General features: G+C 47.5%; 10 protein-coding genes across 10 annotated transcripts; 5 read left to right on the top strand and 5 right to left on the bottom strand.

Annotated features, from left to right (window-relative positions):
- Positions 1–774: 774 nt before the first annotated feature.
- On the top strand, positions 775–2,442 carry HETIRDRAFT_430154 (uncharacterized protein; the record flags this gene model as incomplete). Its single annotated transcript, XM_009553443.1, has 7 exons — positions 775–888; positions 937–1,323; positions 1,395–1,630; positions 1,714–1,866; positions 1,954–2,013; positions 2,067–2,205; positions 2,281–2,442. 7 exons carry the CDS (start codon positions 775–777, stop codon positions 2,440–2,442), a joined length of 1,251 nt encoding a protein of 416 aa, XP_009551738.1.
- A 385-nt stretch (positions 2,443–2,827) lies between these two features.
- Positions 2,828–3,649, top strand: HETIRDRAFT_328652 (uncharacterized protein; the record flags this gene model as incomplete). Its single annotated transcript, XM_009553442.1, has 3 exons — positions 2,828–3,132; positions 3,193–3,297; positions 3,358–3,649. 3 exons carry the CDS (start codon positions 2,828–2,830, stop codon positions 3,647–3,649), a joined length of 702 nt encoding a protein of 233 aa, XP_009551737.1.
- Positions 3,650–5,052: 1,403 nt separating this feature from the next.
- Positions 5,053–6,500, top strand: HETIRDRAFT_446608 (uncharacterized protein; the record flags this gene model as incomplete). The annotated part of the gene is made up of 6 exons (XM_009553441.1): positions 5,053–5,259; positions 5,311–5,413; positions 5,490–5,625; positions 5,677–5,788; positions 5,847–5,936; positions 5,990–6,500. The coding sequence occupies 6 exons, from the start codon at positions 5,053–5,055 to the stop codon at positions 6,212–6,214; spliced, it is 873 nt and encodes a 290-aa protein (XP_009551736.1). The 3' UTR covers positions 6,215–6,500.
- Positions 6,501–6,869: 369 nt separating this feature from the next.
- HETIRDRAFT_240359 (uncharacterized protein) lies at positions 6,870–7,868 on the bottom strand (the record flags this gene model as incomplete). The annotated part of the gene is made up of 5 exons (XM_009553440.1): positions 6,870–7,062; positions 7,143–7,369; positions 7,429–7,590; positions 7,650–7,696; positions 7,751–7,868. Coding segments are annotated over 5 exons (747 nt in total), but the record flags the coding sequence as incomplete, so codon positions are not given.
- Positions 7,869–8,930: 1,062 nt separating this feature from the next.
- HETIRDRAFT_106254 (MFS sugar transporter) lies at positions 8,931–11,305 on the bottom strand (the record flags this gene model as incomplete). Its single annotated transcript, XM_009553439.1, has 12 exons — positions 8,931–9,382; positions 9,434–9,447; positions 9,502–9,568; positions 9,717–9,788; positions 9,845–9,981; positions 10,059–10,449; positions 10,502–10,760; positions 10,817–10,834; positions 10,893–10,953; positions 11,002–11,012; positions 11,068–11,087; positions 11,140–11,305. The coding sequence occupies 12 exons, from the start codon at positions 11,303–11,305 to the stop codon at positions 8,931–8,933; spliced, it is 1,668 nt and encodes a 555-aa protein (XP_009551734.1).
- A 1,219-nt stretch (positions 11,306–12,524) lies between these two features.
- Positions 12,525–13,488, bottom strand: HETIRDRAFT_118997 (uncharacterized protein; the record flags this gene model as incomplete). The annotated part of the gene is made up of 6 exons (XM_009553438.1): positions 12,525–12,595; positions 12,688–12,770; positions 12,826–13,112; positions 13,161–13,319; positions 13,392–13,408; positions 13,470–13,488. 6 exons carry the CDS (start codon positions 13,486–13,488, stop codon positions 12,525–12,527), a joined length of 636 nt encoding a protein of 211 aa, XP_009551733.1.
- A 3,726-nt stretch (positions 13,489–17,214) lies between these two features.
- On the top strand, positions 17,215–18,366 carry HETIRDRAFT_430148 (uncharacterized protein; the record flags this gene model as incomplete). Its single annotated transcript, XM_009553437.1, has 1 exon — positions 17,215–18,366. One exon carries the CDS (start codon positions 17,215–17,217, stop codon positions 18,364–18,366), a length of 1,152 nt encoding a protein of 383 aa, XP_009551732.1.
- Positions 18,367–19,937: 1,571 nt separating this feature from the next.
- On the bottom strand, positions 19,938–20,141 carry HETIRDRAFT_329209 (uncharacterized protein; the record flags this gene model as incomplete). The annotated part of the gene is made up of 1 exon (XM_009553436.1): positions 19,938–20,141. A coding segment is annotated over one exon (204 nt), but the record flags the coding sequence as incomplete, so codon positions are not given.
- A 1,664-nt stretch (positions 20,142–21,805) lies between these two features.
- On the bottom strand, positions 21,806–21,982 carry HETIRDRAFT_224527 (uncharacterized protein; the record flags this gene model as incomplete). The annotated part of the gene is made up of 1 exon (XM_009553435.1): positions 21,806–21,982. A coding segment is annotated over one exon (177 nt), but the record flags the coding sequence as incomplete, so codon positions are not given.
- A 179-nt stretch (positions 21,983–22,161) lies between these two features.
- HETIRDRAFT_118995 (uncharacterized protein) lies at positions 22,162–23,064 on the top strand (the record flags this gene model as incomplete). Its single annotated transcript, XM_009553434.1, has 1 exon — positions 22,162–23,064. One exon carries the CDS (start codon positions 22,162–22,164, stop codon positions 23,062–23,064), a length of 903 nt encoding a protein of 300 aa, XP_009551729.1.
- Between the last annotated feature and the right edge of the window lie 2,383 nt (positions 23,065–25,447).

Below are 25,447 nucleotides of genomic sequence, written 5' to 3'. Positions count from 1 at the left end.
TTGTATATCAATGAAAAAGGTGATAACATACTAGACTTCGGAGCATCGTGTTGTCGGAGGAGATATGGGTGTCTCACTTAACCATCAAAAAGCTCCTGTTGACCTGGTGGATTCGTTCATCGAGCCGAATGATTCATTTCATTTTTGTCCATTTAGAGTTGCGCCGAGCCAAGGCAACTAAGGGCTTGGGGTGTATGCCTCGATTAGATGAAGGGACGATACATTTTAGTTGGATGCCTGAGGATGCCTGTTGGCCAGGACAAGAAGCTGGGCGAAGACAAGCGCTTTGCAGCGGGCCGGGAGAAGCCGGTCCTCTAAAAACATCTCATCTGATTCGGACGCGACGATATGGACTCTCCAGAGTCCGTACACTAGATTCATCTGTCCTATGCTTGTAATGATATCGGTGCCCTTCAAGAGGCTCTGAAGACACACATGACAGGGTGCATTGGGCTATTTGAAGAGCAGAGTTGATTCTGTACTGACCCTCCTCGATGTCCTTAACTTCAAAAAATATGCACTTAGGCACTGCTGTATGTTGATCGTAATTCCGGTCAGGTGAATGATGGGTTTCTCACTGTCCACGCTTCGCCTTCTGCCCACTGACTCTCTTATGATGCTTCCAAGACCACTACAAGGGACAGCACACTTGACCCCGTCGCCCAGAAGACTTGACATACGCGGCGTCCGATCGCAAGAATGGCTTCCGACATCAAAAATGATATAAAAGCCCCTGCGGATGTGACGCTTGTCGAATCCCAGCCCATTTCTGCCATGACGTGGATATCGATTTCTGCCCTCGCAGTTGCAGCCGTTGCTTTCACGTACTCGAAACTTGGCTATGTGGCCGCCCAAAACTTGAGCCTCCCCTTGCCCATTCAAGGAGTGGTATGCTTATATTAATCGTCAGGGCTCATGGATGAGGTTCACTGACAGGCTGGCCAGTTTGTAGACCCACTATCGTTCGCGGTTCAGGGTAACAGCGGCAGCTTTCGCAACAGCTCCTTCAAACAGGTCTTCAACCCGACTTCCTCCTCACCTCCCTTCTTCCAAGTATTCGACCCGGCTTTCCTGTCAATTCTTGGGCCGAACGCGAGCATCCGCGCGATCGCGTCGAACCCTAGTTTTGCTTTCGCTCACGAGGCGCCGATTTGGAACCCGAGCACCGACGAAATCTTCTTCGCAAGCAACGACGGCGGCGCCTTGGGCAACAGCGACATCGATCACAACAATGTAGTGGGGAAAATCAACCTTGCGGATGCCTTGCAAGCGTTGAGTGCTTCTGGGAACCAGACGAGTCCCGTGAACGTCACCGTGACTGAGGTATTTCATTTTTCCGAAGCGGGACTATTATTGATTTGATGAACTGACTCCGTGTGTGACATGGTTCTTAGCTCAGTCTTTCCGATACAATTCAGATGACGAACGGCGGCACAGGACCACACCGCGGAAATTTGGTACTCATCAACTCGGGGCGTGGCGAGCTTCCACCATCCATCGCGCTTGTCAACCCGCAAGAACCCCACAATTCCACGATCCTGCTGGACAACTTCTTCGGCAGGCAATTTAACTCTTTGAACGACGCTAAGGTACATCCGATCAGCGGAAAGTTGTTCTTCACCGATGTAACGTGAGTACGCATCTGCACTGGAAGAGTCGAAATATGTTTCACTCACCTGTGAGAATGCCTTGATCTGCATGGCGAAACGTTAGGTACGGCTTTTTGAACCATTTCCGGCCAGCACCGCTATTGCCAAGCCAAGTCTATCGCTATGATTTCGACACGGGCGCCGTGCGCGTCGTCGCGGACGGATTTGATAGGCCCAACGGACTCGCGTTCACAAAAGATGGGAAGACAGCGTACATGTGAGTGCATCGCTCAACCAATAGGCTGCAATGCACTGCTCGGAAGTCCTGCTACGCGCGCTTGTTCTCATCTCTTCTATCGTTCAGCACAGATACGGGTGCTTCCGGCGGCTTTCTCGGATTGAACCAGACACAGCCTGCGACGATGTGAGTGTCTTCATATAAATCTCTCAGCATCAATTCGCCAACGCCGGCCGCAGTTATCAATTCGACGTCGATGCGAAGACCGAAGCGTTTACGAATCGTCGCGTGTTCGCGTACGTCGACACCGGCGTGCCCGATGGCATCCAAGTCGACATCAATGGCAATGTCTATTCAGGGTGCGGAGACGGAGTGCAGGTGCGTCCGGGTCTGCGTTCTCATTCTGCGCGAGATCCTGATCATTTGAATGCCTCTATTTCTGTCTATATCAAGGTTTGGAACGATGCGGGCACGCTGCTCGGGAAGTTTTTCTTGGGAACAACATCTGCCAATATGGCCTTTGCAGGGAAGGGACGGCTAGTGATCATGGCGGAAACAGCGGTATACTTGGCGCAGATCGCTGCGGAGGGCCTCGATCTGGCCAGCTTTTCCTGAATAGTGCATCATGCGAGACATCTCAAAATAAAGCAGTGGCAGCATCGATTTTCTTGAAGGTTATGTCCTATAGGATATTTGCTGCATCGTGTTCATGGATATAATGAAAATGTCACAGCACATCTCGCCCGTCATTGCGATGAATTAGGGAAGAATGTGACCAGGGTCATGGTAGTCGCCCGCTAAGTCTGCAGCTCTTAGTGAAGAACTTCCCATACACGGCCAGCTCTATTATAGTCCAGATCTCCAGAAATACCGATGATTCTCCATCAGAGTAGCTCACATTTATGCTCGGCAGGTATACAGACTACTTGCACCTACCACGATGTCGACTGTGATCCATGAACAATTCCGGCCCACCCGACCCTCGAAATCGGTCAGGACAATGACTCACGATACACAGCACAGCACACCAGCTACATCATCGACAGAGCAAAGGCCATCTCCTCATCGGGCTAAGTCTAGCCAGATGTCCGTTCAGACGGATTACATGAACATGTTACTTGCACTCGATGCGGTTCCACGTTTGGATAATCTTCTGGCCAGCTTCTTTACCTGGATATTACTCGCCGGCTTTGTGCTCTTTCCCGGAACATTTACAAGCTTGCAGAGCTTCAACATTGACAATGGTAACGGGGGGCTTCAGCAGGTAGAAGGCCGAGTACTGGATGTGGTACAGAATGTATCTCTGTGAGGCGCTATCTCTGGACTTGATGAACAGCGATGCTGACGCCAACAATGGTTTCAAAGATTCGTGATAGCGTGGATATGCTGCGGAGTCGGGGCCGTGGGGATGATCTGGTTGTGGTGGAAGTGGAATGCCAATTACATCTGGCTCCTGGACAGCATCTTCCTGTAAGTCTCAACGGATCTCTCAACTCACCACCAAACAGACCCGCTCGCGGTATGATCCAGACCTGGCTGTCTCAACGGACTTGCGGGGGTAATCACAACGATCGCGAACGTGTTCGGGGCGCAAGGCGGGCGATTCACGGTAAACAGCGAAGCTACGCTCGCGGTGACAGGCGCATGCACCGTGATCTGTGGTGCATTGACCGTGTTCTATAGCGCGTGGTTGCTTAGGCGGGTGAAGCTGAGGCACGAAATGGAAGTCGGGAGGGAGAGAGCAGGAAAACACGGAGAGGGTTTACTGGAAGAAGTCAAGAGGCACGCGCAAGAGCCAGAGCCTCAAGCCAGGATCTTTTGAGGAAAAAAGGTTCTGCATTTTATATGCGAACGCGTGAAGGTTCTTTCTTGTTACTGCCTCACCGCTGTAGTTGTTTATAGAATTTGGGACTTTTTGTGAGAATAGTAGAAACATAGGCTTCAAGCTTCATAAAGGTCTGGTCACAGAAAATCCCGAGGATATCGTGCTGGCCTACGCAATGGCCGGAAACTGCGGCCCGGACGGCCCGACTCCTCAACCGAACCAGATTTGAACTCTTTTGAGCTCCGTTCTTCCTCATCCAAGTCATCGTTGACGTGTGACGGTTGGAACTTGGCAATAGGCATACACAGGCCCAAAAAATTCCTGTGGTGCATCAATATGGGTGGCAACTGAACATCAACTACAAGCAGGTAACAGACTGGTAACAGCCATCTTCAGCATCACCGGCCATCGAATCACCGGTGACTCACGAGATCTGGCCTATCCTGGTGAATTTCACTGGCTTGTTCGTGTGCCTTGCTTCTTGCGTTTGTTCGCACAACTTCACGAGAAATGCGATGCTGGAGTGCTCGTGAGAAGCATCGTGAGAAGCAATGCAGGAAATGGTTTCTGTTCAAATGATGCTATCGCAGCATAGATTTTCAAAGGCACGAGGTACGCATCCGGAAATGAAGTTGCCGCCGCTACTGAAAGGCGCCGCTCTGCTTAGATTTATTCTTGTAAACAAAATCTGACAGCCATTAGCGCTAAAGAACGATGTAGGCTAAGGTCTAAGGTCTCTTGAGATCCCATTTGCTGCAAGTTGCACCTCTAGTTAGTCTGCCATGCGGAAGTATACAGCCCCAAGGCTTCCAATGCATCGCGGGTCCCTCAGTTTCCATTTCCGAGTGCTTGCATCTCACTTAGGCTGTATGGAGGTGAATACCATCTCTGATGCAGTTTCATGCACCATCAATCTACCTCTGTCAATTCATAACCTCACAAGCTCCGACCTTGAAGATTGAAGAGGCGAGCCTTGTTCTTGTATTCGGAAGTAGGGTCTTCGGATATTCACGAATTTCCGGGCTTCATAAGCAGCTCTGAGCGGCACTCATGACCTCATTAAATCTACTATTACCCTTGCATTCTCTAGTCCTCTCTCTCTCTGCCAGCCGCTCAATAATCCTCCGCGATGTTAGCTAATCTGACAGCGAGTGATATAAAAGCTCTCCATGACATTCAGGATTTTTTTACCGCAGACTTCACTACCTTTGCTTGCGAATCAGTGATTTACGGTGAAAGCAGTCAAATGAGCTCGTCTTGCCCGATTCGACTCATCCAATCTCTAGGTATATACATCGTTATATTCGGGTTTTGCATCTGGAACCTCCTGTGAGAATTCTGGTTCATAATTGGTACATCTTACTGATTCCCTTCATAGTCGCAGGGGGTTGAAATCGACAATGAACATGGTCATGCTCCCAGCGTGCATCATTATGTTCATCATGGCAACTATATCATGGGCAATACATTTTGCAATAATTCAGCGATGGGACCGTCTCTTCGTCGCTCATCTACGTCATGATACAAACTTAGTCAACATACAATCGGAAATAATCGCCTCCACATTTCGGCTGCGAATCATTCCCTTGCTTCTAACAATGGTCAACGTGCGCCCTCCAATTCTTAGATCCTCATAGCTGCCTATATGACTCCTATAGTTCACTCTCAGCGATGCTATTGTCGTATGGAGAGCGTGGGCCGTGCGGATTGCCAGCCGCAAGCTGGTTCTGATGCCAATTCTACTTTGGTTCGGCTCGCTGGGTACGTAGCGATGATTAATACTGTCCCCAACGCCCAAACAAAAATTTCGATATAGTTGCCATCTTACTCAATGTAGGGTGCGCAGTCGCGTTTCTGTGGAAAGGGGAATCGCCAAAGCTTCAGGAGACTATGAATAATGCACAATTCGCAGGCTTTATCCTCTCCTTTGCAACCAACGCGACGGCTACTTCGCTTATTGGTTACACAGCATGGTTTATACTGCCTTTCATTCTTGTTTTCACGGGCTGATTACATCTCAACAGGGGAAATCGCCAGCTTCTGAACCTCAACCTCCGTCGCTCAAGTGTGGTAGCCAAAACCCAGAATATCCTTGTCCTTTTGATTGAGTCAGGGATCTTATATGGTGTCTTCTGGGTGTGTTGAAAAGATCTCCTACTGAATCAACATTTCTAACCGCCTCAACTCTTCTTAGATAATGCTCATCGTCTCTGGTTTTGTGCAAGTAACAGGCTCCGAGGAGTACGCTGGAACATTCCTTATGGATGTTGGGATTCATATAGCGGTGAGCATATTTCTACTGATGCCTCATCTGCCTGATGACGAAAAATATCTCAGGGTGTATACCCAACTATTATCATGGTGCTTGTAAGCCTTAAAAAGACGATATGGGACTTGTCGACTCTCTCTTTGGACAGCAAGAGGACCGTCCTAGAACTGGCGACTGTACGAGAAGGCTCCGTTGGCAGCGTGACTGTGGAGAAAAGTACTGCTTCCGCAACGCTTGTGGATGGGACGACCGGGAGACAAGACAGTGGATCGGCGGTGTATGCTACAGCATGATTTTTCAAAGAGTTACTAGGCTCTGTTGAGGCAGGGTTATGTATGTTGATTTCCTTTACCGATTGCCCTAGATGACAGTGTAGTTACGAAGTAATAGACTACAGTCTTGATCACATCGAGTACGAGTTCCAGGCGCCGTCGTACTTCGTCCTCTTTCCCACTACATATTTATATTCGTACACCTTATCATGATGCTCATGTCTTTGTCGTTTCTCTCATGCATGTTTTTGCTGAGAGCACATTGGGCTGATGTAGTACTGACAGTGATAATGCTAAGTTCTCCCGCATATGCAGTGCTTGTGACCGTCTCACTGTTATTCTTGATATTGTAGCATAGCTTTCATAGCATTTCGTTGGTGAGTGCATACAGGATATTATAATACGAAGCTACACCGGTCAGCGTTTACATGTGATGTCGTCAAGATAAAGAATAAGTAGCTTCAAATGTGATCGCCCACCCCACCTTTATATACACCTGCCAGAAATGGCAACCAACTCACGATACACTCATACTAGACTCGCTTGTTCGACTCATCACGGGGAGGTTCCAACCCCCGTCATCGTCCTCGTTCAGTCTACCCATCCGCTTCGTCTGCTTCCCCGAGCCCCGGCTGCGTCCGTTGCTCGAGATATGATGCGTCTGCGTCGCGCGTTTCTGGCCGAAAAGGAGCAGCTGTGGACGCGTGAGGAGGACGAGGCCGACGTTCATCGCGCCCGAGAGGCTGAAGACGGTGATGACGAGGAAGGACCAGACGGAGGGCACGTCGTTCCCGTGCTTTTCCAGACCGAAGTTGATCCAGCGGACGACGGAGAGCGGGAGAACGAGTACGGAGTATACAAGCGGATACCTATATCATAGTTTTATATGGAGGAAGGCGGCTGTGTGAGCATGTGTGGTAAAAAAAAACTAGCGCGAAACAGGACTAACGCTAGCATCAGCATCGCCCGCTTCGACTCGCCCGCTTCTACGCCCTCGGCATTGCGCGGGTGAACGCGGAACCGCCACCAGGTCTCGGGGTCGACAGAGAGGTTTCCTTTGCTCCAGTAATACAGCGGGATGTAGACGAGGAAGGAGGTGAACAGAGCGAGCCAGATCCAGAAGTACTCGCCCCAGAGTCGCTCACTTGTATACTTCCCACCTATCCAGCACCAGAACTGTCACCCAGATGTATCAGTTTTGGTGGTCCATGTAAGTGCGGAACATGATTATTCACGGGGGTGGGAGCCTCATAGTTATCATTTTTGTGTATGCCGGCACCAATGGAAACGAATAGGATTGTGAAGATCCAAATGAGCCCAGTGACAAAAAAGGCGACATAGCGAGAATGGATGCCCTTTCTCCACATGACTCCAATGAACGTGTGCAGTGCGATAGCCTGCCTCGGTTTGACAAAGTTAGTAGCTGTCCATTCCAGACGTTAATCCCTTCACGCACCAATGTGATCATTGCGACCCCTGTCTCGCCTAACTGTTGAACAATGCCTGGACAGACGAGGGGCATGAGCCGGCGCTTGCCAAGAATCGAACACCACGTACCTTGTGCTGTGCAGAATCCTCCCGTCTCTACCTTCCCTTGGTGCACCCACTTGATATTGAGCACGTATCCTATGGCTTGCAGTAGATCCGAGCAAAATAGAGACATCTGGTGGAAATCGCCTGATCGTATCAATGTAACGAAGAACCTCGGCTGCGATGATAAGTTTGGACGCTCTACACACCATGTAGATGTCCATGGGTCCATTCAGCAGACGCCAGTTGCCAGAGGGATCGTGAACGAAAGATCGGAAGACATTTCTCTAGGAGTGAAAGCATCCGACGTGATAAGACTTCCCTGGAACACAGATGCAGACGACGGAAGACGCACGACGATGAGAAGGAACAGGAACGAAACCGCGAGCAGTGAAATCAGCGCCGACTCTACAGTGAGCTGCGTGCACCGGCAGGGAGAAAATCAGGGGTCAAAGTGAGAACATGACAGTGAGCGCAAACGCCATGTCGAAAACGGCACGCACTGCTGCGCCTATGCTTTGCCCACGGGTCAAACAGGTGATGGAAGGGTATGGGTTCTGATCCGAGACTCTCGATCGGAGATACTCTTCGAGCGTGCACACGATGCCGTTCGGAAGGTTCGAATCGGACATCGCTGGGGGTCGTGAGGGGGTGCGCAAGTGGACGAGTCAGGATAGAGCTAGAACGTCGAGGTTGGGGCTAAAGGAGCGATCTGGGCGTTTATTGCGCCGTTTTTAAAAGACCGGAGGTGCCTGGGATGGCAGTGCATGATCATTTTGCGCAAGCCACAATAAATAGGCACTCACGAGCGTCTGCTGCCTGTCAGAGCTCAAAAAAGGTTGCTGGATATCGACGTGCAGCAATCGCTTTATATTCTGAGCGAATGGCGCTTTGCGGACTCAGTAATTGGGTTTATCGGCTCGGAGCTCGTCGTTCATCCTACATCAGCTGACTCACCGTCTACTTCCTCCGCCAGCTAATTCCAGAAAATAATTTCAGCTTGGCGGAAGGCTTGTACATCACGGACGAGTACTTGAGTGGTGATATGCAAGGCTCTGGGACTCAGCTGTGGTGTTGATCAAGAGAGAAGCAATCATCAATGCATTAACGCTTGTACGACAGCAGTGCAAATTCAGAAATGTTCCTCGCTGATTGACAAATTGGGACGAGATCTCATTCAAATGAAAAGATCCTTGGTCGTTATTGTCTACTCCCCAGTCGTTCCCGCGATGACACTCCCATGCACGCCCCAGCCCGCTCCGAGCCCGAACATGACCCATCCCAAAATGATGATGACAAGCGCGATGAGAGGGTAGACAAACGAGACGAGCAATGTCGAACGTTCCGAAGGTGATTTCAGGATCTTCTCCTTCTCTTGCCAGCTCAGCTCTTCTTCTCCAGAGATACCACGGACCTGTGCCCTCCATATCGCCTCCAACTCCCCCTTCTTGTCCGTCGGACGCACCTGGCTGAGGCGGGCGGCAGGCAAGGTGGTCTTTCCAAAAGAAAGGACGAGGAGAAGTCCAGATACTGCTACTGAAACGAAGGCGTATGAAAGCCAAAGGGAAACGGCGGGGTCTAGAGAGTCCGTCGGAGACAGATCCTGGAGTCTCCCAGCAGCGGTAGTGATGATCACGATGGAGGCTTGTACCACTGACTCTGTGAAATATTACTAGATCGCATCTTCGAACTTTGAGAGGCACTGCATACTTTTAATAGCAAACCTGCGTGAAGGTTCGTTATGCATAGTCAATATGGTAGAAAGTTTGTCTACTCACCCTGTGGCGAAGTAAGAAGGATCGGGTATGATGCTTCGGACTATCTCAACTTGCGGCGCCGGTGTCACTGCCTAACATTCTCGGTCAGAAAAAAAATCATTGTTGATCTTCGAAACGAGACTTGCCTGAGACAGCGCATAGAACACATATGCAGCAACTTCACAAAGGATTCACCCTCAACGCTTCATTCTAGACACAGTTCTGTATCTACCCACCAAATGAGGGAACTGTGTGCGAGAACTTGAGAAGTAGCATAGAGATCAGGAAGGTGAGTCCCGATACAAACACTTGCCGTGAATCAATCATCAGCGTATAGTTCAATTCAAGACAGAAATAAGCGTACGGAACGACACACGGTGGCCGAAGACATCGATGAAGATGCCGAGGAACGGAGTCAGACCTGCAGGCAACAGCAAGTAGAAGCTTGAAACCCATCCCCCAATCACAGCGTCCTTTTGCAATCTCTGCTGCGCAAATTGTCTACAAAAAAGGTTCAGCAACAACGCTGCAGATCGCATCATTCACGTTCACGTTCGATGAGACAAAGCAACGCGTACGTGGAGATCGAGACAAAGGATTGCACTCCAGCATTCTCGAACACGGCAAAAAGGACGATGAGCCAAAAGGTAATGGGTAGATGTCTTATAGCCGAGAGATTGAACGTGCCGGTCTTGATGCGGCCTACGTGACGCTCCCCGCTGGTCTGATCTGTGACATCATACTTGACACGGAGGTAGCGGTCCAAGAAGACCAAGGCGATCGCGCATAGCAGAGAGAACAACGCAATGATGGAGCTGATCCATAAGGTCCAGGCGAACGTGTGTGTGTTAGTCGATATGATGTTGGCAGTTGACTGTCCGGTGAATTGCGCTAGATTGGCCACCGACCTTTTCTCAACGATATAAGAAGGCTGCAGACGTATCGCAAAGCCCACGTACCATATTGCTCCTACGGCAGTCCGTGAATATTGCCAAAAGCAGCAAGAACTTCTGAGACATACCGATGGAGAACGCAAAGCCTTTCCCTGGCGCAAAGTACGTTGAGAATATGCGATGCTGCGCATTGTCCAACGACCCATCTCCGATAGCAGCTAGGACTTTGCCAAAAATCAGCAGTGGATAGCTATTCAGGTGGTTCGTGGCCGAGCCAGACATAACCACGGAGCCGCAGAGGTGAAAAAATGCAAGGACCACTGAAAGGGGTGCTCCGCCCCATCTGTCTATGCAAAAGCCAATTCCGATGCACAGGAAGGTATTAACCTGTCAAAGCGGCGTTAGAGCGGCATAATTGAGAGTGAAGTACGAGAACTTCGTACGAGATTGGTGACGGCAACCTGGACATCGTGGGAAGTCATTGACGAACCTCCAAACGACAGTTCAAGAGAGACAGACCAATGTTGCGAATTGCGAATTATTTATATGGAGATTCTTGATTATCGTCGTCTTGAGAGCACTAGAGGATCATCGAAGGTCTTGGTCCAATGACGATTGGAAAACTTACACAATGAGGGCCTGTACGTGTTTACATGAGAAATCTCAACAGCACCGACTGAATCGCTTCACTCACATTCGACCAGTGGTTCCCGACTGAAGATTTTAGATGAGAAGTTTCTGGATATCATAAAAAATCAGGGCGTACATGTGCAGAGGCAGGTCAAGACGATCATGAGGATCTTCCAGCCTAATGGCAGCTTGCGCTTTCCTGCTGGCCCATGGTTTGAATGATCATCTGCATTCGATGAATGGCGATCTAAAGACTGTTTTTCGTCGACAGATATGCTTGGCTTGGGAATTGGACTGTCCATATCTTGTGCACAATCAATAGGAAGCTGTGAGAGCGATGAAAGAGAACCAGAGGGAACGGGGCTCCAGGTCGTATTGACTTTTATCAGATTCCTCGTTGTGACACCTAAAGGGAAGAATGATGCTGCCGGAAGACCCGTGGTGCTGAGCAGCTCGACGCTCACATGCAGTCAGCATTCAGCGTCTTGCGACCTCAGAGAAGAAGGAAATTGACCACCGCCAAGCAAGCACACGACGCGACAGAAGTGTGTCAATGTGAATGGACCCCCTTTCGCGCGCCTCGGGCATACAAGCTGACCGCGAGCGCGGCAAGTCTTCCGAAATCTGTGGCACCAGTCCTCAACAGAGGTGATTATGCTCACACCGTGTTGCCGTCGTCACCCGGTCAAGACCTGAGTTTAGGCTTCGCTACACACATGGGGACTCAGCTGTCGCATAATCTGATCATCTAGGCGATTCTTGTCTGATAAGCAAGAGAAGACGGACACTGAGCGTGAGATTTTTACCTATTGAGCCTTACATCGCTATCCGATGTCTAGGGTTCCGTGAGTAATTCACGGACAGTTGTTAACAAATGTTAATAACATTTGCCTCTCCGAGGAATTTCTAACATGAGTTAATAACAGATTAATAACAATTGTATATAAAGTGTTATTAACATGTTAAAAACCGATTTATTTACATGTTAATAAAGAAAGTGGTGTTAATAACAAGAAGTCACATCAGCAAACTCATAACTGGTCCCAGCCAGCCCCAGAGCCCCAGATGCTCCCAGATGCTTAGGTCATCTGGGGATATCTGGCTAGATGTCTGTGTATGCCCAGATCTGGACAGATAAGGTGCTCTATCAAGAAGCTGACTAGGAGGACATTTTTGGAAGGCTGTGTATGTAATGCCAGTGCTGCTTCGATACAGCCTTAGATAAGAGCTAAGAAGGAAATCCCCTAGTAATGTATCAGACTGTCATTAGTATTATCTGTTAGATATCAGCTTGTTAGTGGTATTGGGATACTTCCCTGCATCATAGCTTTCAAATGATGTGTTATATGCCATAATTCTTCCATGAATGGGTGCTAAAAATGCGAAAATAGATGACACCTCACTGAGTTTAGGCATTCCAAGATTATTACTAAGTCTCAAAAAGCTCAATATATACTGGTTGTTGATATAGTATATTATGGCTATATAGTGGAGTGGATAATTCTTGTCTTAACATTGCTTTCAGCTGGTGGATGATTCAAGAGGTTCTGGGTTCAATTCCTGTCTGGTGCAGATTGATTTTTGCAGTTGTTCTATTAATGACAATTATCTAATCATTTCCATATGTGGTGTATCTGGACATAGCTGTCCAGACACCGGTGTGTCTGTCTAATCAGGCACTCACTAAAGGCATCTGGGGGCCTAGGAGTGTCTGTCCAGGTTGGTACAGACGCCTCCCAGTTTGCTGATGCACCAGCTCCAGTCAATCTCGGAGCTGGGAATGAAAGGGGGAGCTTCAGGGGGGGGGCTCATGGCAGTATACCTAGGAGTATTAGATAGCAGATCTATGAAGGCCTCCTCGCAGATTGCGAACTCCTGCACGATATTGAGTGTAGAAGCCTGGCATGGGGGTCCTCTCTGTTGGCCATCCATATCATCATTTGAGTTGTCCGAGTTGTCATCAGAACCAGAGCCCTCCAAGGTGAAGGTGGCAGTGTCCGCCATGTCAGTGGTGCCCTTGGGTGATGAATGAGAGACGGCAGCCTTGAGATTGTCTTCAAGATCACAGAACTTGATGGTTAGGTGCTTTTTTGGCACTTTGTCTTCAGTCTATAGAACAGATGAGCCACAGCATGGGAAAGAGAGGGATGTACATACCACATGGGTACTATACCACTGTCCAATGACAGTCATATCCACAAACAACTGTGCATTCTGGCATCCCCGCAGCACTAAATTGAACCAAGTAAATCTTGAACTGGGCTGCTCATTTAGCATTGAGTTCATGAGAATAGAGAAGACTTTCTCAGCAAGCATCTAAAAATGAATAGGAAAGGTTAGTTGTAGGCAGAAGGAAGTGCAATTTTGAACATTATTAATATTATTAACATTGACATTGTGTCCCCCTGGAGGGGGCCTGTTAATAACATAAGTTATTAACATGTTAGCAATTCAGGGATTACTCACAGAACCCTACCGATGTCATGATGTGAGGGCTGGCAGTCAAGACATAAAAAGGTCCTTTGGGCACACAGCTTTAATCATGAGAAACCCTGATGCTTGAAGGATATTCATAGCATAAAACCTGACTCCTAAAGGTGAAAATGAAATCAAAATATGGCTTATCATGTGCAAAGGTTGACCTTGCCAGCATCCAGAAAACTACCCCCTTGTATTAGCTCTGAATCATATCTAATAGTGTCTAAAAGTATCTAAAAGTGTTAATAGCATCTAAAAGTGTCCAATTTCCCAATTGGGAGCAACACATTGTGAGCATTGGATTAGTTTCTGATTTTATGATATTAGCACTAATTCCATACCAAGAAGTCTTTAATTAGCAGCAGGAAATAGTAAGTACTACCGCTCTATTAGTGAGAAGGTAAAGATGTGGCACATTCTATACTATTTCAGCATATTACTCTCCTTCATATATGCCTGCACTATTAAAACTGCATTCTAACACATGGTTCACACATGACCCAAAAGTACAGTTAGGTGATACATGCATGTGCTGTATCCAGACCATGGCTGAAATCCTATTTATATGCTGACACATAAACACTTACATACTTATTACTCATTCACAAGTTTTGGCTTGAATGCTTATGACTCTTATGATTAGTCCCTGATGTCACAAACAGCTGTTTGGGACAAGAGATTCCTAATCCACGGATCAATACAGACACAAGAAGGATGATGGCAAGGTTGATAGATGTGAAGGAGTGAAGCTGATCAGACCAATGCTTGAGAATCAGGGAAGACCAATAAATAGCAGTTCCTAGATTGGACAGAGGTGGATAGCCTAAGGCTTCCCTACTGCGCTGCAGCTGCTATAAATATGTACAAGCAAGAGCACAGACCAACTAGCAGTGGATCAGGAACACGAGGTGTAGTTGGGAGAAAGGTCCTATGTGTCCTTATATGGATTGTGGGAATCATAAGAAAGGTATAGTAGGCAGTTCGTAACATTACCCCCCCCCCCTCTAGGCCGTCAGTGCCAGAGATGGTAAGTAAAAGAGTTCAAGAAAAACATAAGCAATGCACATAGAGTCTGTTACAATCATATAAAAATAATACTTAGGGCACTAATTCTTGCTGCCCACTGTCAAGCCATGATGCAATAGCCCTTGAGTATGGACGCCATGATACCTCACCTTATTAGAACCATGCGGGGACTGCATCTCAGAACTGAGTCCCTCTTCTCATCGTGGCAGTGAGTATCGGCCCAACAGATTCAAATTGTTGTCTGCCCCGGCAGTTTAATATCGTACTGGATGATTGTTCATGCGCCTTTAGAGAGTGCAGCGGTGATTAAACAGGGGGGGGTGCGTCAGAGTCGCTAGAATCATATTTGATGACGGGGGGTCGAGTGCAAGAGGGTGGGTGGCGGAGTCCGAAGGTTAGGGGTACGGCCTGAAAATGAGGGGAAGGATGTGTGAACCTATAGACCCCTCAGTTGGGGCTGGTGGGATAAGTCCCCGGCATCAGGTAAAGTGGACCTCCATTTGAAGCCAAAGATGAGGCACAAGATAACACAGCCGTGGACAGCATGTAGTACCTGTTGATGAGCATGGGTATGCTCTAGGCACCAATACCCCACTTTTTGCAGCTTTTCAGTATTCTTTGACCGTTTGGCATACTTAGAACCGACCAATCCCGATCTATTCGATGATTTTAGCCATTTGTCAGGTGCCGACTTTCCATTTAGACCTCTGCACAGTTGTTTGGAGCTGTTCACAGTAATCTTATCCATCTATCATCACTCTCAGCAGTAGGGGCTCTCCACAGACTGTCACGGCCGATCACCGATCGGTTCGGTATGCTTCACATGGTCGGCACATTTGGTTGGCTTCGGTGTCCTGAATTGGAGGAAGTCGAACACTTTGTTGACTCAGAATGGATCTGTCTTTCTATCTCTTATTGTCCTTATGACTTCTGTTGACTTATCCTTTGTTATCCTCAGAGCTCCCAAGTTTCTAAATGGTTTACCCATGTGGCATGTGGTTCTTATCTCCAGGTCCATGTGCACTCGCCTTGGCAATCTCTCCACTTATTTAGATTTTAGAGTTATTGCTTCTTATCTTATAGTGTTTGCAACATCACTCCCTTATCTTCTTTACCTTTGATCACTTTTGGCACGCATTTCCGATTGCTCTATGCCTCTGCCGATCTCCTTATCTTGTACCTGGTTGGACTTACTATAAAAGAGCACCTATGGCCTTGCAATACATCAGCTTTGGCTCCCTCTTGTTCCAATTCCATTTGTGCGCTTGTGTCTATAAGACTTTGAGCCATTGCCTTCCGATCCTTGTTCGCATTTTGCCCTTTTGTTTGTGTTGTTGCATTCAATCGCAGCCCTTTGTCAGAGCCCTTGTTGTCTTGCTCCCTTCCTCTCATCTAGTTTGTCATCCTCTGCCAGTGTCCAGTGTGGCCTTGCACCTATTCCCTTCCCTTTGTGTCCCAATCAAATCCCGATCAAACACCAACCAACCAACCAACCAACCAACCTACCAACCAACCAACCAACCTACTGACCGACTAACCAACCAACCAACCTACCGACCAACCAACCAACCTACCGACCTACTGACCAACTGACCAACTGACCAAATATTTTGATTTTTGTTACGAAACGCTTCACCTATGCTTACCTATCTTTCTCACCTTCTTGATAAGGACTCGTAGGACCTTTCTCTCGACCATACCTCGCGTTCCTGCTCCATTGATACTTGGTCCGTGCGTCTGCTTGTACATATTTATAGATACTGCGGCACAGTATGGAAGCCTCAGGCTATCCACTTCTGTCCAATCTAAGAACTGCTGTTCATACAGTCTTCTCTGATTGTAAAACACTAGTCTGATCAGCCCCGATCATCCTCTCCAAACCTCCCTTGTTGTTTGTGGCCTAGGATCCTCTCGTCCCAAACAGCCGTTTGTGACATCTGGATAGCCTCTCCATACACAATCCTACTCCACCTTTTTCTTTGCAGCAGAACACCGGCTAGATACATACGGCGCTAGGCAGTCCCAAAAGACAAGCGTCCGTCGACCATAGTAGTTACTATACACTTCGAGCGAACGATTGGGCGATTCCACTTCAGTGTGGGTCATTTCAGGTTGTAGAATACTTCTATCTGGTAATCAACCCAGTGGAGGTACGACCGAAACAATTGCACTCGACGTTACGTACGGTACTATACCAGAAATACTGTACCCGGCCAGAAGGAGCTGCTGTTGCCTTGACCCTCGAACCTTGATCAGGTCGAGACTAGCGCAGGCTCTTTGATCCAACAAGACGACTTCCCAAGGCTCAGGAAGACGCGTAGGACGAGTTCCACACGGAACCGACTACCTGAAACACTCGGACACATTCGTCCATTTCGGACAACCTATCAGAAGAACATCCAAGGGAAACTGGGTTTACGTAGGAGGACAGAATAGCAGAAAAACAGTCGATGCCCCGCTAGTACCCTGGGAAGACAGGAAGGCACCCCTCAGAACCGTAGATTCCCCCACCCAGACGAGACCCGCCCTATCACCAGTCGATATCCCTAAAGAGGACATCAAAGAAACCCCAATTCCTGTAGGAGTATTGACCCCGGTTGACGAAGAAGACCCGGAACCTATAGCAGGACCGAGTCAACCAAACCCCAATCCGAACCCACAACCAGATCCTTTACCAACCACAGGAATTACAGACAACGAAGACGAAATGGCGGACAAGGGAAACAAACCAAAAGACTTCGATGGCACAAGGTCAAAATACAGAGAATGGATCTATGAATGCCACATGTACATTCTCTCCAACCCGACCAAATATGACACCGACAAGGACAAAACCCTGATGGTGCTATCATACATGAGGGAGGGAACAGCGTCACTCTTCGCCCAAAAATATTACTTCGACAGGGAACTACGAGAGTATAAAGCAACGGAAACAAGAAAAACATGGGGAACGTTCAAGGACTTCTTGAACGAACTGGCCGCCGCATTCAAGGATGAAAGTCTCGAACAGAAGGCGAGACAAAAACTGTTCACGATGAGAATGGGAAAGCGGTCAGCAGACGAATTTGTCACGGACTACCTCATGACGGCAGGAGAAAGCGGATTCGACCTCGAATCCACCGTCGACTATTTCCGTCGCACCATACACCCGGAAATCCTCAAACAGATTTACAGACTTCCCGACATGCCGACAACCATGGACGATTGGGTAAAATACACCCGAAGGTTCGATAACCAGTGGAGAGAGCTGCAAAGCATAAAAAGCTCAGTACCTTCCGCTGCCGTCCGATCTAACAACCCCTTCCGCTACAACTCCTCCAACGCCCCTTCCTCCATGAACAATTCAGTCGTCCCTATGGCCGTGGATTCCATCCGAACAACCCTCACGGACGAAGAGCGTAACCGCCTTAGAATGGAGGGTGGGTGCTTCTACTGTCGTCAAAAAGGGCATATAGCAAATCAATGCCCTGTCAGGGGTTCGTCTAGGATACATGAAGGGTCAGCTAGATATGTTCAACCGAGTAGTGGAACGATGGGGAACTGCTCGGCTCAGACCGGCGGAAGGATGGGAGGCGGAGGAGGCAGCTATGGCCGAACATTCTCGGCAGGAACTTCAGGCGGTGTTCAGGGAAGCGCTGCGGCGCAAGGTCGAGGCATGGCGACGACTAATCCGTTCAGAGCCCAACTCACAGCTCGCCAGGCCCACGCACCCGGACAAGATGCGCCTATACGTGAGACGGAGCATGAGATTAGCCGAGAAGAGATCCAAAGGGTTATTGGGAAGATGAGGTGGGATGAACAGGAGGCATTCCTTCAGGAGTTAAGCGAAATGAGCAAGAAGAAGGAATCGGATTTTTAAATAGGCCTACGGCTCCAGTGTACCGTAGACCTACCTCAGACCCTCCTGTAAAAACATTCATACGGCTCACGAAATCCAATCAGAAGTCATCTATGAGGATAAACGTGCATCTAAAACACAGAGAAGGAACTACCGAAGCTCGGGTATTGATTGATTCGGGAGCAGAAGGGCTCCTCATCGACAAACAATTCTGCCTAAATAACAACATACCAATGCAGAAAATCGATAGACCTATCCCTGTGTTTAACATGGATGGAACAGCCAATGACGGAGGAAAAATCACCGACAAAGCCTGCGTGCTCATGAGGATAACAAACGAAGACGGCGACTACCACGACGAACAATGCAAGCTACTAGCCGCTAACTTAGGAGGCGAAAACGTAATCCTGGGAACGGACTGGCTGCATGAACATAACCCACAAATCAACTGGGTAAAAAACAGCCTTACATTTTCAAACTGCACCACCACGTGTCTAGTCAGCCGACCCAAGTTTACCATACAGGCGTTAATACCTACCCAGCGAAGAAAAAACAGAACAATCGGATATTCCAGAATAGAAGACGACTTAGAAGAAGACGAAGTCGAAAATACCTTCTTCTCCGAATTCTACGAGGAATGGTATTACCAAAACCCACTGGAAGTACATCCCCTCGAAGCAATTCATATCGGTTCCATCGGAAACAAGTCACAACAACTGGCAGAAGAAGCGAACAAGACAAAAATGGAACGACCTATCGAAGAAATAGTTCCGGCATACATTCTTAAACGGTTCGCCAAAATCTTTAGCCAAGAAGCCTCACAGCGACTCCCCGAACACTCACAATGGGACCATAAAATCGATATGAAACCAGGATGGGAACCAACGGGATGTAAACTATACCCGTTAACGGAGGAAGAAGAAGACCAGCTACACGAGATGCTCCAAGAGCATCTAAAGCGAGGAACCATTAGGATATCTAAATCCCCGCAAGCGTCGCCCTTTTTCTTCGTAAAAAAGAAGGAAGGAAGTTTACGACCAGTCCAAGATTATCGAAGACTGAACGAATGGACCGTAAAAAACAAGTACCCACTACCCCTAATCGATGACGTGATAAGAACCATCGCCAAGTCAAAGGCAAGGATCTTTTCCAAGTTTGACATAAAATGGGGGTACAACAACATCCGCATAGCGGAAGGTGACGAATGGAAAACGGCCTTCATGACCAAATTCGGCTTATTCGAATGCCTCGTGATGTTTTTCGGTCTCTGTAATTCGCCCGCCACGTTCCAAACAATGATGAACATCATCTTCCATGACCTCATTGTGGCACAGGTCCTGGCAGTCTACATGGATGACATTTTGGTATTCACGAAGACCGTCGAAGAACACCGACGTGTAACAACCCAGGTCATGCAGATACTCTTAGATAACGACCTATTTTTGAAACCTTCCAAATGCACTTTCGAAACGGACACAGTTGAATACCTCGGATTCATTATCTCTGCGGACAACATATCTATGGACCCCGTCAAGGTTGATGGAATCGCCGCCTGGCCAACTCCAAAGAACCTAAAGGAAGTACAATCCTTCCTAGGCTTTGGAAACTTCTATCGCAGATTCATCAAGGACTTTGCCGCCATAGCCCGGCCCCTCAACGACCTTACAAAGAAAGACGTCCCATTCGAATGGACTCCCGAAAGGAACGCAGCATTTGAGCAACTGAAGCACTGTTTCACAACAACTCCCATCCTTGTCTACCCGGACGGTAATCGCCCCTTCCGTCTTGAAACTGACGCATCAGACTTCACTTCGGGAGCCATCCTATCTCAAGAAACGCCAAATGACGGATGGCACCCCGTCACTTACTTATCCAAATCGTTCACTGCGGCTGAGCGGAATTACGACATCTTCGATAAGGAGCTACTCGCCGTCATACACGCCCTTGACCACTGGCGCGTATACCTTGAAGGCGCACGACACCCATTCGAGATCTGGTCCGATCACAAGAATCTCCTGTACTTCTCTACCGCACAGACTCTCTCCCGCCGCCAGGCACATTGGTCACTATTCCTTTCCCGCTTCGATTTCACCCTCGTCCATAAGCCAGGCATTACCCACCAACCCGATGCTCTGTCCAGGCGTCCAGACCTAAAGGAGGGGGTGAAATCCGACAATGAAAACCGGGTACTACTACAACCCCAAATATTCGTCAAACATGCAACAGGACGAGGAACAGTCGAGATGCTTGATAGCCAACTGAGACAAAAGTTAAAAGAAGTCACAGCCAAAGATAAAGAAGTATCAGACGCAATGGAACTCATCAAAGCATCAGGACCCAGAGCACTTTCAAAAGGCCTACAAGAATGGAATTATGAAGATGATCTCATTTGGCACAGAGGAAAAATATATGTTCCACCAGATGATGAACTTAAGAGACAAATCACAAAAATGTACCATGATTCACCAGCCACAGGGCACCCAGGAAGATGGAAGACCTATGTCCTGGTGTCAGACAACTTCTGGTGGCCAGGAATGTCCACGTTCATAAGAGAATACGTAACGGGATGTGCAACGTGTCAATATACCAAAAATATCACACATCCCACACGTACTCCACTCATTCCCAACGAAATACCAGAAGGACCCTGGCAGACGGTCACAATGGACTTCATCACGGATCTCCCACAAGTCAGATCATATAACGCAATACACGTAACAGTCGACAGAAGCACCAAAGAAGTCGTCTACACCCCATGCAACAAAACCATAGATGCCGAAGGAACGGCCGACCTCTACATGAAAAACGTCTGGAGACAATTTGGACTCCCACAAAAGATCATCTCCGACAGAGGTCCACAATTCGCCGCCCGATTCACAAGAGAACTATGGAAAAAACTGGGAGTTACGACAGCGTTATCAACCGCTTATCATCCCGAAACAGATGGTGAAACGGAAAGGGTAAATCAAGAACTGGAACAATATTTACGAGTGTTCTGCAACTACGAACAGACAAACTGGCCTGAACTACTACCATATGCCAAATTCGCACACAATATAAGGGAACATTCAGCCACACATCAATCACCGTTCGAACTCATGTACGGCTATAACCCGACCTTCGTACCCCAAATCACACCAAGGTCCGACATCCCCGGAGTGGAACTAAGGCTGGAAAGGCTAGAGCAGCTTCGAAAAGAAACGAAAGCCAGTTTGGAAGTTGTGGCAGAACTAATGAAAAGAAAAACCACCGAGAACGAAGTCAAACTAGAAGTAGGACAGAAAGTTTGGCTCTTGGGAAAAAACGTCACCACTACACATCCAAAGGACAAATTAGCCCCTAAATTACACGGACCATTCCAAATAGAAGAGAAACTAGGGCCAGTTACGTATCGACTAAAACTCCCGCCAACATGGAAGATACACCCCGTGTTCCATGCCTCTCTACTTACACCATACAAAGAAACAATAGCCCATGGCCCCAACTTCGAACAACCACCACCTGACCTGATCGAAGGACAAGAAGAATACAAAGTGGAAGACATTCTCGATAAGAGGAAACGAGGACGAGGGTACCAATACCTGGTACACTGGAAAGGGTACCCGAGTTCGGCGGACGAATGGATCACAAGGGCAAACTTAGGGAATGCCAAAGAACTTTTGGAAGCGTTTGACCAAAGACGCAACGCTTTACCTTTACGAGAGGCTCTCGTAAACACGGAACCACAAAGACACCAAGCGCATAAAAACCCAAATTCGATCCTTGCAATTCCCCCATCACTTCAACCACTCCTTTCCAACCCACCCTCGATAAGACATGTCCTCCGACGAATCCCTCTACCTCTCGTCTACTGATAACACCCTCGTCGACGAACGACCGTCGCTTCCCAGTTACCTCCGCTCCCCCACTGTGTCAGAAGCAGGAGACTTTGAAGCCCGATTCGTCAATGAAGAGATTCGTATGCTCAGCATGCTAGAGCAGGAGGATCAGATGGAAGAAGTAGCTAGGAGGTATCAGGCTCGAGTCGACGCTAATGCAGCAGAAGAAGCGGCCGCGGCACAGACTCCTGGGTCCCCCGTCATAGACATATCCACATCCTCTTCGTCCTCCCCCTCGCCACCCCCTTTGATCCGTGAAGCCAATGAAAGCATCGTCTTCCCGGACAGGGAAACCTACCTCACGACCCCCGTCGCGTACATGATGGGACTTATTGAGGGGACACCTAACACAGAGTTCGTGTCAGGACCGACTAGACCGGAGATTCAGAGGGCATTGGAGATCCTGAAAGAGGAAAGGAGTTTTGTTCGACACGCACAGAGAGCCTTGCAGATCCGAGAAGGCACAATCATCGCCCGTATCAATGCAGGAGAGCGAAAACTCATGGGCTTACAAAACCTACGAGATTCATTTCACCCCGCCGACGACCCTACTCCCGCCACCGAATATCACATGCCTACCACAGCTGTGGTATCTCGTGCCTCGTCTTCGGCCTCAAATGGCGCTCCGTTTCGCCCAATGCTGGGGACTTACCCTACAAGGACTGACAGAGAACGAGACGTATACCGGTTCGCACAAGTCTCCCCCCGTTATCACATCATCCCCGCGCGTCTCGGCCTCATCCGCTCCTCCACACGAACCCGACCTCCTCTCCCTTTCGTTGAATACGACTCTAGCGAGTCCAACACCGCACCCGTTGTACTTCGCCCTCATGGAGCTTAGAGAGCGATAGAGACCCTCGTCCGGTATGACGTAAAACTGCCGGGGCATACGGCGGTTCGAATCCATTGGGCCAGTACCCACTGCCATGATGAGAAGAGGGACTCGGCTCTAAAACACAGTCCCGCATGGTTGGTAACGAGGTGGGGTATCATGATGTCCGTACTCAAGGGCTATCGCGTCATGACTCGACTGTGGGCAGCGAGAATTTGTGCCCTAAATATTATTTTGTATGACATGACTCATGTGCATTGCTTATGTTTTTCTTGGACTACTACTTACCATCTCTGGCACTGACGGCCTAGAGGGGGGGGTAATGTTACGAAACGCTTCACCTATGCTTACCTATCTTTCTCACCTTCTTGATAAGGACTCGTAGGACCTTTCTCTCGACCATACCTCGCGTTCCTGCTCCATTGATACTTGGTCCGTGCGTCTGCTTGTACATATTTATAGATACTGCAGCACAGTATGGAAGCCTCAGGCTATCCACTTCTGTCCAATCTAAGAACTGCTGATCATACAGTCTTCTCTGATTGTAAAACACTAGTCTGATCAGCCCCAATCATCCTCTCCAAACCTCCCTTGTTGTTTGTGGCCTAGGATCCTCTCGTCCCGAACAGCCGTTCATGACAATTTTGGGGTTGTTTGTTCATTACATTCCGAACACTTTTAGTATGCTCCCTTGTTTGTTGCACAGCTTATAGTTCCTTGCACACTAGAACCAGCTCCTGCCTACCTGCACTTGTAGGGGTGTTTCTTGGGTGTGTTTTGCACTCAGAGGCATCACTAGCATATCACCGTTGGCAGGAACAGGGTCATCAGTAGGGTGAAACATGTCATGGACATCTGGAAAACTATCCCCTTGTATTAAGCTCTAATTAGCTATAATTGATGCCTTATTATACTAAATTATGAAAGATTAGGATTAGACATTTTTAGCTTACCCCCCCTCTAAACCTGTTCTAATTAGACATAATTTTCCTAAATTAGGAATTATTAGGATTGATTATAACTTGAAATTTCGGAATAATAATAATAAATCAAGCATCATAGTTCACATAGCCTTCTTATAGAGTCATGTCTATTAGAGCACTAGTTGAATACCTAAACACAGAATATACCTTATAACAAACTTGCCTTTTGCCAGAGTTGAACCAACAACCTCATGTATACAAGCACCCGGAACAAATACTCTAAGCCACTAAGCCACAAGGTCTAATATATAAACTTGGTAATCTAAATAAGTAGACATAATATAGGCAACCTCAACATCTCAAATTTTATTCAACATTTATCTTTCCTCTATCTAATAAATAAACAGGTTAATAGATACCCAAAAAGTCAGGTCTTTCAGGATTTAGTTTAAACACTAGCTAAGAAGATGATAAACTAATGGAAAATAAATAATACACTTTATATAGGGTAAAAACAAATTGTGGCACTTACACAATTTGGATTGAGAATGTGTAAAACTATGATTGAGTATAATATTCAATGGGACTCTACTAGTATAGACAATGCTACCTTAATTTGCAAATTTGATCAAAAACATGATTATGAATAATTAGCCATAATTAACTCAAATTAGTATCATTAATGATTATCAATAATTAAGATCCAATAAGAGAGAGGGGTTTTCCAAATAGCCACTAGTGAGATGGAGGGTGGGGACAAGGGTATATATATGGCATGCCTATGTATAAATAAGCACAAGATTATTAGAAATGATCTTGATATGCTTAGTGCACATATTTCCTACATAGCAGGCAAACATATTATTCTGGCACTGCATACCAACATGACTGTCTTTTCCATAGCCCAATAGCTAGAGAAAAACACCAAGTTTGAGCATCTTCAATATAACAAGGCAATGGACAATATGGATGGCACTGAGAATTGTAATATCAATAGTGGTGATGATTATATGCTGCACAAGACAGTATTAACCACTGTACTAATAGACAAGGTCTATAAGGCTGCATGTAGCACATCCCTAAGCCCAACCTGCATGTTGTGTCCTGTAATGACTAGTAGCAGGCATTGGCTAACAATGATAACTTTAATGATCTTGTATGCAAGGCCAAGGTACTGAGGTCTTTATAGTCTCTTGTGGCAGCTGCCAAGCTGCCAATAAAGTGGCTGAGGGCATCAATGCACATTTCTCTCTTTCTATGTCCCTTTTAAAGGCAGCTAGAAAGTCAGCAAAAGAGCTACAAAATCATGGTGCAGGCATATGTGAAGGAGAGTAATGTGCTAAAATAGCATAGAATGTGCCGCATCTTTATTTTTTCACTGATAGAGCAGTTGTACTTATTATTTCCTACTGCTAATTAAAGACTTCTTAGTATAGAATTAGTGCTAATATCATGAAATTAGAAACCAA

The sequence above is a fragment of the Heterobasidion irregulare genome (assembly GCF_000320585.1).
Source record: "Heterobasidion irregulare TC 32-1 unplaced genomic scaffold scaffold_11, whole genome shotgun sequence".
NCBI lineage: Eukaryota > Fungi > Basidiomycota > Agaricomycetes > Russulales > Bondarzewiaceae > Heterobasidion > Heterobasidion irregulare.
The sequence above is the reverse complement of the archived record's forward strand: the minus strand, read 5'-3'. Positions and strand labels throughout refer to the sequence as shown.